The sequence below is a fragment of the Stomoxys calcitrans genome, chromosome 5, assembly GCF_963082655.1.
Source record: "Stomoxys calcitrans chromosome 5, idStoCalc2.1, whole genome shotgun sequence".
Classification (NCBI taxonomy): Eukaryota; Metazoa; Arthropoda; class Insecta; order Diptera; family Muscidae; genus Stomoxys; species Stomoxys calcitrans.
This window is the reverse complement of record NC_081556.1, coordinates 97,806,384-97,818,933: the sequence shown is the minus strand read 5'-3', so window position 1 is coordinate 97,818,933 and position 12,550 is coordinate 97,806,384. Positions and strand designations below refer to the sequence as shown.

The following is a 12,550-nucleotide window of genomic DNA, read 5'->3' as shown; positions in this document are numbered from 1 at the left end:
TATTTTATGGATTTATGGGGAGAATATGGCTTTTGCCAAATAACCAACCGAGCAACGGAGCAGAACAAACCCTTCAAGAAATGCCATTTAATGGAATTATGTTTGTGAAATTTGTTGATTTACCATCGTTTGAGCCAAACATTAAAAATGCCACCCATAACCCACAAAATCCAAATGCGAATAAACTACACATCATTAAAATTTATAAGTTTATGACAGTATAGGCCTTTGTACAGTGGTCGAACAGCAACTTAGTAAAACACAAAATTTAACAAAAAACATTTCAGTTGTAATTATAGCCTACACCACTAATGTGGTACAGGGTCTAATAACTTAGTGAATTTGTTTGTAACACCCAAAGGGAAGAGCGATAGACCCATGGATAAGTATAACGATCGACTCAGAATCACTTTCTGGTTCAATTTAGCTATGTCCGTCTGTCTGTCCGTCTGTCTGTCCGTCCGTCTGTCTGTCTGTCCGTCTGTCTGTCCATTTTAATTTGTGTACAAGCTACAGGTCGCCATTTTCATCCGATCGTCTTCAAATTTGGTACAGGCATGTTTTTCGGCCTAGTGACGAAGCCTATTAAAATTGGAAAAAATCGGTTCAGATTTTGAAGTAGCTCCCATATATATGATCGTCCGATTGGCAATAATAATACGATAAAATGGTCACTTGTTGACCGATTCTCTCGAATCGGGATTTTCTCATGACCCTCGACATTATTGGTTAATTTCATAGAAATCGGTTCAGAATTAGTCATAGCTCTCTCTCTATATATATACCACCCGATTTTCACTCCTAGAGCCATTGCAAGAGCATTTATTGACCAATCTTCCCAAAACTTTGTACAACCCCTTCCTCCACGACTACCACAATATTTGAGAAGTTTGCTTGAAATCGGTTCAGATTTGGATATAGCTCCCATATATATGATCGTCCGATTTGCAATAATAATGCAATAAAAAGGTCATTTGTTAACCGATTCTCTCGAAATTTGGCGGGAGGGATTTTCTCATGACCCTCGACATTATTGGTGAATTTCATAGAAATCGGTTCAGATTAAGATATAGCTCTCATTTTCACTGCTAGATCCATTGCAAGCGTATTTATTGACCAATCTTACCAAAACTTTGTACAACGCCTTGCTCGACGACTACCACATTATCTCAGAAATTTGCTCGAAATCGGTTCAGATTTGGATATAGCTCCCATATATATATCCGTCCGATTTGCAATAATAATGCAATAAAAAGGTCATTTGTTAACAGATTCTCTCGAAACTTGTCGGGAGGGATTTTCTCATGACCCTCGACATTATTGGTTAATTTCATAGAAATCGGTTCAGAATTAGTCATAGCTCTCTCTATATATATATACCGCCCGATTTTCACTCCTAGAGCCATTGCAAGAGCATTTATTGACCAATCTTCCCAAAACTTTGTACAACCCCTTCCTCCACGACTACCACAATATCTTAGAAGTTTGCTTGAAATCGGTTCAGATTTGGATAGAGCTCCCATATATATATTCGTCCGATTTGCAATAATAATGCAATAAAAAGGTCATTTGTTAACCGATTCTCTCGAAATTTGGCAGAAGGGATTTTCTTATGGCCCTCGACATTATTGGTGAATTTCATAGAAATCGGTTCAGAATTAGTTATAGCTCTCTCTATATATATATATCGACCGATTTTCACTCCTACAGCCATTGTAAGCGCATTTATTGACCAATCTTCCCAAAATTTTGTACAACGCCTTCCTCGACGACTACCACATTATCTGAGAAGTTTGCTCAAAATCGGTTCAGATTTGGATATATCTTCCATACATATATTCGTCCGATTTGCAGTAATAATGCAATAAAATGGTCACTTGTTAACCCATTCTTTCGAAATTTGGCGGGATGGATTTTCTTATGACTCTCGACATTACTGGTGAATTTCATAGAAATCTTACTTACTTACTTACTTTAATTGGCTATATATGACAGAATATTTGTTCCACTAGCCGAACGTAGAATAGCGCTCCAAGCGCCTCGATCTTCTGCGCTCATTCTAAAATCTCTGACACCAAGTTTCGATGTGTCTCCCACAACTTGATCTTTCCATCGGGCTTTTGGTCTTCCCGGTTTGCGTGTAGCACCGTGTTTGCCTTCAAAAGACTTCTTTGCTGGAGCTTTTTCATCCATTCTGATAACATGACCTAGCCAACGCAGCCGTTGTATTTTGATGCGTGTAACTATGCTATCGTCGTCGTACAGCTCATACAGCTCGTGGTTCATACGTCGCCTATAACGTCCGTTAACGCAAACTGGACCATATATTTTACAAAGAATTTTTCTCTCAAATACTCCAAGCACTGCCTCATCTGCTTTCACAAGTACCCATGCTTCAGAACCATATAACAGCACGGGTAGTATCAGTGTCTTGTAAATCGTAGTCTTCGTCTGTCGCGAGATGGCCTTGTTTCTAAACTGCTTACTTAATCCAAAGTAGCATCTGTCTACCAGTATTATTCTTCGCTTTATCTCAAAACTGGTGTCATTCATTTCGGTTACGGCGATGCCGAGTTAGATAAAGTTGCTTACTATCTCATAGTTGTGGTTCCCAACTTTCTCCATATTCTTTATCTGCTCGGTTGTGCAAGGCTTTTTGGGAGTTGAAACCATCCATTTCGTCTTATCTCCATTTACTGCCAGACCCATTTTCACTGACTCTCCTTCGATTCTTTCAAAGGCTGCAGTTACTACTTCCGGTGACTGACCTATGATGTCGATGTCGTCGGCATAGGCAAGTAGCATGTGTTATCTTGTGATTAGTGTGCCATATCAATTCACATCTGCATCTCATATAATCTTCTCCAGCAGGATAATAAACAGATCACACGATAGGCTGTCTCCTTGTCTGAAACCTCGTTTAGTATTAAATGATTCCGAGAGATTCTTTCCTATTGCTACTGAGAATCGCGTATCAGCATGTGTCATTCTGCAGAGTCTTATTAATTTTGCAGGGATACCAAACTCAGACATGGCTTGAAATACCTTTAAACGTAAAGGTGTATCAAAAGCAGCTTTTTGGTCAACAAGATGATGGTAGGTGTTGATTTGTCCTTCTCGGGTCAATTTCAGGACTTGGCGTAGTGTGAATTTCTGGTCTAGGGTGGATTTACCAGGTCCCAGTTATCTCATTGACTTTAGGTTTTAATCTTTCACACAGTACACTCGAGAGTATCTTGTATGCGATGCGGGAGGGAGACTCATTCCTCTGTAGTTGGCACATTCCGCCTTGTCTCCTTTCTTGGGTACAAGACATAGTATGCTGAGGTTCCAATCATCGGGTATGCGTTCTTCTAGCCAGATTGCGAAGATAAAATGTTGCATACGCCTTATCAGCGTGTCGCCTCCGGTCTTAAATAGTTCAACGAGTAAGCCGTCGGCTCCTTCTGCCTTGTTGTTCTTTAGTCAGGTCACTGCTACTTGGACCCCATTCTGACTAGGAGGTAAACATTCTATACCATCATCAGGGATTGGCTCTGTGGTATCCTCTTCGCCGCCAACATCGGACACTAGCAGTTGGGAAAAATGTTCTTTCCATTTCATAGAAATCTGTTCAGAATATATATCGGCCGATTTTCACTCCTAGAACCATTGCAAGCGCATTTATTAACTAATCTTCCCAAAACGTTGTAGAACGCCTTGCTCGACGACTACCACATTATCTGAGAAGTTTGCTCGAAATCAGTTCCTATATATATGAATATCTTAAATTTTAATATATTTGTAATTTTTTTGCTTTCCATTTTTGCTAAAATATCCTCTCTCGAGAGCAAATTATCAAATAACAGGTTTTGACATTTGCTTGGCATTGTTGACAACTGATACGATGTACATGAATCCATTTTTGTATGAGACATCTTACGTTTTTGTTCGGCTTGTCGTTCGATAAATGCTTCGGCTACAATGAGATACACAAACCTAAATCAGTTTCCTTCGTTTGCAGGCCGAACGAACGCTTGCCTTCGACGTCGACACCATGGATCGCATTTGTCGAGTTCTATGCGCGGTATCTCTTTTTAGGCACTCAATGAATATTGAGTAAGAACTTTTATGCTATTGGAGCTATATCAAGTTATAGTCCGATTCGGACCATAAATGAATGCAGAACATTGTAGAAGTCATCGCGTAATATTTCAGTTCAGTCGGATAAGAATTGCGCCTTGTAGGGGCTCAAGAAGCAAAATCGGGAGATAGGTTTATATGGGAGCTGTATCAAGCTATTAATCTATACAGAACATATTAGACACGTATGTTGAAGGTCATGAGAGAAGCCGTTGCACAAAATTTCTGCCAAATCGGATGAGAATGGCGCCTTCTAGAGGCTCAAGAAGTCAAGATCAAAGATCATTTTATATGGCAGCTATATCAGGTTATGTACCGATTTGCACAATGCTTAGCACGGTTATTGGAAGTCATAACAAAACACCTCGTGCAAAATTTCAGTCAAATCGGTCGAGAATTGTGCCCCCTAGAGGCTCAAGAAGTCAAGATCCCAGATTGGTTTATATGGCAGCTATATCAAAACATGGACCGATTTGAACCATACTTACAGCAGTTGTTGGAAGTGATACCAAATTGCGCCCCCTAGAGGCTCAAGAAGTTAAGACCCAAGATTAAATGGCAGCTATATCAGGTTATGATCCGATTTGCGCAATACATAGCACAGTTATTGGAAGTGATACCAAAACACCTCGTGCAAAATTTAAGTCAAATCGGACGAGAATTGCGCCCTCTGGAGGCTCAAGACGTTAAGATCCCAGATCGGTTTATATCGCAGCTATATCTGGTTATGGACCGATTTGAACTATAATTAACGCAGTTGTTGGAAGTGATACCGAAACACCACGTGCAAATTTTCAGTCAAATCCGACGCGAATTGCGCCCTCTAGAGACTCAAGAAGTCAAGACCAAAGATCGGTTTATATGTCAGCTATATCACCGTAGCGCAGAGGTTAGCATGTCCGCCTATGACGCTGAACGCCTGGATTCAAATTCGAGACCATCAGAAAAAAGTATTCAGCGGTGGTTTTCCCCTCCTAATGCTGGCAACATTTGTGAGGTACTATGCCGTATAAAACTTCTCTCCAAAGAGGTGTCGCACTGCGGCACGCCATTCGAACTCGGCTATAAAAAGGAGGCCTCTTATCATTGAGCTTAAAACTTGATTCGGACTGCACTCATTGATATGTGAGAAGTTTGCACCTGTTCCTTAGTGGAATGTTCATGGGCAAAATTTGTATTTGTTTTGTATATCAAAACATGGACCGAGAATGGGCCACATTTACAATCCCAACTGACCTACACTAATAAAAAGTATTTGTGCAAAATTTCAAGCGGCTAGCTTTACTCCTTCGAAACTTAGCGCGCTTTCGACAGACAGACGGACGGACATGGCTAGATCGACTTAAAATGACATGACTATCAATAATATATGTACTTTATGGGGTTCAGACTTATATTTCGAGGTGTTACAAACAGAATGACGAAATTAGTATACCCCAATCCTATGGTGGAGGGTATAAAAAGACAAGTCAATTCCGTATGTACTTCGAGTAGGTTAGCTTAAAGTGCCAGTCTGAAATTAGACTCACATTGACGATGTTGTATATTATGATACCTCAGTAGCGGCGGACAAAAGCCTTTAATGCAGGGATGGTCAGCACACAAATCCTGCGGACATAGAACAACAAATAGAAGCCCACGGACAGTATGAACAACCTGGTGTGGATTCGTTCGGCTGCCTCTATTTCAAAGATATTTCAAAGCTATTTCGTTTAGTTTATGTTTGATGATACACAAAAACAGTTTGGTCTTTTTAACTGTTTTAGTGTGTCCATCAATGCTTTAGTGGGAGTCGAACCAAAATAGCTACCGCGTCGCTTATACTTCTGGGAAGATTCTTGCATCTGTTGCTGCCTTTATACTGACAGCGTGCCAAAACTAAATTCATTTTTATACCATCCACCATAGGATGGACAGACGGACGGACATGGCTAGATCGACATAAAATGTCACGACGATCAAGAATATATATATACTTTATGGGGTCTCAGACGAATATTTCGAGTAGTTACAAACAGAATGACGAAATAAGTATACCCCCCTACTTATTTCGTCATTCTGTTTGTAACTACTCGAAATATTCGTCTGAGACCCCATAAAGTATATATATATTCTTGATCGTCGTGACATTTTATGTCGATCTAGCCATGTCCGTCCGTCTGTCCATCTGTCCGTCCGTCTGTCTGTCGAAAGCACGCTAACTTCCGAAGGAGTAAAGCTAGCTGCTTGAAATTTTGCACAAATACTTCTTATTAGTGTAGATCGGTTGGTATTGTAAATGGGCAATATCGGTCCATGTTTTGATATAGATGCCATATAAACCGATCTTGGGTCTTGACTTCTTGAGCCTCTAGAGTACGCTATTCTTATCCGATTGGAATGAAATTTCTCACGACGTGTTTTGTTATGATATCCTACAACTGTGCCAAGTATGATTTAAATCGGTTCATAACCTGATATAGCTGTCATATAAACCGATCTTGGGTCTTGACTTCTTGAGCCTCTAGAGTGCGCTATTCTTATCCGATTGGAATGAAATTTTGTACGTAGTATTTTGTTATGATATCCAACAACAGTGCCAAGTATGGTTCAAATCGATATAGATAGCTTCCATATAAACCGATCTTGGGTCTTGATTTCTTGAGCCTCTAGAGTGCGCTATTCTTATCCGATTAGAATGAAATTTTGCACGACGTGTTTTGTTATGATATCCAACAACTGTGCCAAGTATGGTTCAAATCAGTCCATAACCTGATATAGCTACCATATAAACCGATCTTGGGTTTTGACTTCTTGAGCCTCTAGAGGGCGCAATTCTTATCCGATTGGAATGGAATTTTGCACGATGTGTTTTGTTATGATATCCAACAACTGTGCTAAGGTATGGTTCAAATCGGTTCATAACCTGATATAGCTGCCATATAAACCGATCTTGGGTTTTGACTTCTTGAGCCTCTAGAGGGCGCAATTCTTATCCGATTTGACTGAAATTTTGTACGTAGTATTTTGTTATAATATACAACAACTGTGCCAAGTGTGGTTCAAATCGGTTCATAACCTGATATAGCTGCCATATAAACCGATCTTGGGTTTTGACTTCTTGAGCCTCTAGAGGGCGCAATTCTTATCCGATTTGACTGAAATTTTGTACATAGTATTTTGTTATGATATATAACAACTGTGCTAAGTATGGTTCAAATCGGTTCATAACCTGATATAGCCGCCATATAAACCGATCTTGGGTCTTGACTTCTTGAACCTCTAGAGGTCGCAATTATTATCCGATTTGCCTGAAATTTTGTACTACAGATTCTCTCATGACCATACGTGTTTATTATGGTTTGAATCGGTCTATAGCCCGAGACAGCTCCCATATAAATCGATCTCTCCATTTGACTTCTTATGCCCCCAAAGGGTGCAATTCTTATTCGAATTGGCTGACATTTTACACAGGTCTCCAACATATAATTTAATTGTGGTCCAAACCGGACCATATATTGATATCGCTCTAATAGCAGAGCAAATCTTTTCGTATATCCTTTTTTGCCTAAGAAGAGATGCCGGGAAAAGAACTCGACAAATGCGATCCATGGTGAAGGGTATATAAGATTTGGTCCGGCCGAACTAAGGACGCTTTTACTTGTTTTATTCGCATTAAAACTTTCTCTTCATTTTGGTTTATTTGAAAATATCTTTCGTTTTATGACAACAGAAAATTTTCTTAATTTTTTTCTTTTTAGGGAACAATTTCATTTGAAAATGTATCTTGTTTAGTCGAAATGTTTTACTTTTATGAAAATTTTCTTAATATTTGAATTTTTAATTAAATTGTTTAACCTACCACAAAGAAAACAATGTTTTACTACTTTGCAATCGCTTTAACTACCATTTTCTTAATAATTTCAAAATTTCTCTTTTATAGGAAAGTGATGTTTCAACAACTGAGGGTTATCCTTTCAATGACTTTAACAATTTAATGAAGGTAAAGTTGTGTCCTTTGGCTATTCCCGCCCAGCTCCTGCGTTCCTTAGCACTTTCCTCATGGCACTTTCCTGTGTAGAGTCGACCTGAATGACTTTGTTTATATTGCACTTGTTTTGTAGTTATTGCTCTCTCTCTCTCTCTCTCTCTCTCTCTGCACACCTACACTTTCTGTTCGCCCCACCACCCCCATTGGCTACCTCGGCACAATGATATTGCACATTTTTGTTTTCTTGTGGATTTTAATTTGTTTATGGTGTGAATCCATGGCAGTATGGGCTGCCTTGAAACAGGAGTGTGGACGTGTTGTTATGCAAATGAAAGTCTTATTAAAACATTTCTGTTGTAGCTGCAAACTGTTTGGCGTCACACAAATATTCCCTTGAATATGCTAGACTTAGGCTTATGGGAGACTAAGGACTATGCAAATTTTGTATATTTTAAACATTTTGTGGATAACGAACTTCTGGTGTGAATTAGAATTTAGATAGCATTATGCGTGAGAAATCCGATTTTTAAATATTTCATAGGAAAATCAAAGCTGTTCACCAAAATGTGTGGGACGCATTGAATTTTATGTTGTATGGTTGTTAAATTGGGGAACATTTTTTGGCAGTGGTTTATTCAGGCGTTGTTTAATATACAATTACTAGGACAGCTAAATTATGTATACAATGCATGTAATAAATGAGGAGTGAGAGTCTTCAATTCCCCAAATTTTTCTACAAGGGCACCTTAAAGCCTCCAGTTTTACCCAATTTGGCTGTCCAATATCCACATCAAGTGGGGCTCAAACAGAAACGTTAATAGATACAAAGCCCTCCCCCTTTTTTCATTCGTCGATAGGACTTTCAACATCCGCACTACGTATGTGGAGTTAACATAGAAACCACAGAGGTCTTACATATTTGTAATTTTTCAAGTTTCAAGTTTTAAATGGAGGGTTCCATTAGCCCCTACACCTATGTGCACAAAGTATGGGTTAATTATTGTACGCCAAGTATGATACTAGGACAAGGTAGAGCGGTACGCATCTTCCTGCGGTTTCAACTATCCGGGCCGGATGAAATCATCCCGACACTTTTGAAGAAGATAACTGAAATTACCCTGTCATGTTTGCAACGGATTTACGAGGCAAGTCTGGCATGTTCTTAGATATCGAGGGTAGGGAGGGTGGTCAGGGTGGTTTAAATCTCCACGTTGGGAAAAAATAAGCCTCTGAGAGAATAAGGTATCATAATCATATCTGTCTGTCGTAGCTTTTACTCAACACGTAGGAAAGTTGAATCTGCGTGATCTAAAAAAGAGAGGGATTGGCACCTGTGATTTTCAGAGATAGGTGGATAGGCCCATCACCAGATGTTTCAAGACGAGGAGACGTTTCTTTGACAGAAAAAACACTCCATTCTGTATATCAATGGGTAAAAACAAGTGAAAATGTGTTAAGTGCCGAACTTTGGATACCAACAACCATGGATATCGTATCACCAAATGGTTCGAGACGAGGAGGTGTTTCTTTGACGAAGGAACACTCCATTCTGTATATCAAAGGGTAAAAACAAGTAAAAGTGTGTTAACTGCCGAACTTTGGATACCCACAACCATGGGTATCTTGATAGTCCTTTTTATACCCACCACCGAAGGATGGGGGTATATTCATTTTGTCATTCCGTTTGCAACACATCGAAATATCCCTTTCAGCGTAAAAATCTTAGACGATCTAGCCATGTCCGTCCGTCTGTCTAATGAAATCACGCTACAGTCTTTAAAAATTGAGATATTGAGCTGAAACTTTGCACAGATTTCTTTTATGTCCATAAGCAGGTTAAGTTCGAAGATGGGCTATATCGGACTATATCTTGATATAGCCCCCCATATAGACCGATCCGCCGAATAAGGGTCTTAGTCTCATAAAATCCACATTTATTATCCGATTTTGCTGAAATTTGGGACAGTGAGTTGTGCTATGCCCCTCGACATTATTCTTCAATTTGGCCCAGATCGGTCCAGATTTGGATATAGCTGCCATATAGGCCGATCTCTGGATTTAAGGTTTTGGGCCCATAAAAGGTGCATTTATTGCCCGATGTCGACGAAATTTGGGACAGTGAGTTAAGTCAAGCCCCTCGACATACTTCTGCCATATGTCATAGATCGGTTCAGATTTGGATGTAGCTGCCATGTAGACAGATCTCTCGGTTTATGGTCTTGGGCCCATTAAAGGCGCATTTATTGTCCGATGTCGACGAAATTTGGGACAGTGAGTTAAATTAAGTCCCTCGAAATACATCTGCAATATTACACAGATCGGTTCAGATTTCGATATAGCTGTCATATAGACCGATCTCTCGATTTAAGGTTTTGGGGCCATAAAAGGCACATTTATTGCCCGATGTCGCCAAAATTTGGGACAGTGAGTTGTATTAGGCCCTTCGATATATTTCTTCAATTTGGCCCAAATCGGTCCAGGTTTGAATATAGCTGCCATATAGACCGATCTCTCGATTTAAGGTTTTGGGGTCATAAAAGTCACATTTATTGTCCGATGTAGCCGAAATTTGGGACAGTAAGTTGTGTTAGGCCCTTCGACATCCTTCTTCAGTTTGTCCCATATCGGTCCAGATTTGAATATAACTGCCCTATAGACCCATATCTCGATTTAAAGTCTTGGGCCCATAAAAGGCTCATTTATAATCCGATTTCAGTGAAATATGCCACAGCGACTTATGTTAGGCTTTTCGACATCCGTGTCGTATATGGTTAAGATCGGTTTATTTTTAGATATATTTTAGATATATATGACCAATAATTTTTTTTATACACAATTGAACAATGACTTGTACTTATTAGTATCTCCGCCGTTAGAGTGCGCAATTCCCATGCAATTTTTACATACGTGCCAAATATGGTATGAATCGGACTTTAATCTAATATAGCTCCCATAAAAACCGATCTCCCCATTTTACTTCTTGAGCCCCTTTTGGATGCAATTCTTATCCGATTTGGCTGAAATTTTGCACACTGACTTTTACTACGATCTCCAACATTCTAACTAAGTATTGCCCCAATACATCCATATCTTGATATAGCTCCAATAGCATAGCAATTCTTCTCCATTAACTTTTGTTTGCCTATAAAGAAATAACGGGCAATGCATTTGACAAATGCGATCTATGGTGGAGGGTATACGAGATTCGGCCCGGCCGCACTTAACACGCTTTACTTGTTTTTGTTATATGTGACATTGACAGTCATATGAGTATGACCCTCATGGTTCATTTGTTTTAAATTAAGACCAAATGTGCGCTTTCAATAAAAATCTAATTTTATTTTTACATAATAATTAAACAAACTTTTCCGTAATTTTCTTTGCTGATGTGATGTGAAAAATGGAGATTCAATTAAAATGAAATCTCAATTTCAATTAAATGCCATTGACAGTGTCTCACAGAGTGGCGTTCTCATCCCACTCCTCCACCGCAATACAGGAAAATATTGGTTGATTTTAATTGATGGCTCGCGTTGTGGCGGCAATGTTCAAGCATTAAATTCAACCCTCCAAAACCATGAAGAATTAATGGTGTTGACATTAAAGTGAATATTTAAGTAAAATAAATGTGCTTGTTTTAAATGTTCCATGCTTCTTATCATAGATTTCGTCTCAGTGGCAGGTTCGAGGATAAATGCAAATATTTCCTTTATTTGTTTAGAGTGAAATTTGCAAAGGTGGTTGATTGAGGAGGCCACCGTAGGGCAGAGGTTAGCATGTCCGCCTATGACGCTGATCGCCTGGGTTCGAATCCTGGCAAGACCATCAGAAAAAATTTTCAGCGGTGGTTTTCCCCTCCTAATTCTGGCAACATTTGTGAGGTACTATGCCATGTAAAACTTCTCTCCAAAGAGGTGTCGCACTGCGGCACGCCGTTCGGACTCGGCTATAAAAAAGAGGCTCCTTATCATTGAGCCTAAACTTGAATCGGACTGCACTCATTGATATGTGAGAAGTTTTCCCCTGTTCCTTAATGGAATGTTCATGGGCAAAATTAGCAATTTGTTGATTGATTAAATATCGACACACCAAACCACTTGAATGTCCTCCCTAATGTATTGCCATCGACAGCAGAATTATTATTGGAGATGACATAAGAAACGCTTTAGAAAGGTGTACTCAATGAATCTCTGGCACGACGTAGCCAAAATTCTAATGAATAATAACAACAATGCTCGAAATTGCACAGCAACAAGTAAGGAAAGGTAAAGGTGGGGCGGAGCCAACTATGTCATACCCTACACCACGAAACAGCTAGTAGCCTGGGGTGGGAGCAAAGGGAGGCCCGCCCTCCTTCCCTGCCTAAATTTCCATACATGATTTTTCAATTTGGTGTTACAGCTTCTGGACCAAACTCGCCAGGGGCGTCTAGGGGTCCAGCCCAATTCACTGTTCTAG

General features: G+C 39.6%; 1 protein-coding gene across 2 annotated transcripts in view; it reads left to right on the top strand.

Annotated features, from left to right (window-relative positions):
* Window positions 1-12,550, top strand: part of LOC106092981 (putative sodium-coupled neutral amino acid transporter 11) — a 208,889-nt gene that overhangs the window by 95,422 nt on the left and 100,917 nt on the right. The window contains exon 2 of one of the 2 annotated variants that reach the window (XM_059370592.1): window positions 8,045-8,104. The exons of the other annotated variant lie outside the window; for it this stretch is intronic. Within the exon in view, the coding sequence (XP_059226575.1) occupies window positions 8,045-8,104 (60 nt within the window). The remainder of the gene's footprint in view (window positions 1-8,044; window positions 8,105-12,550) is intronic. 2 annotated transcript variants of the gene reach the window in all.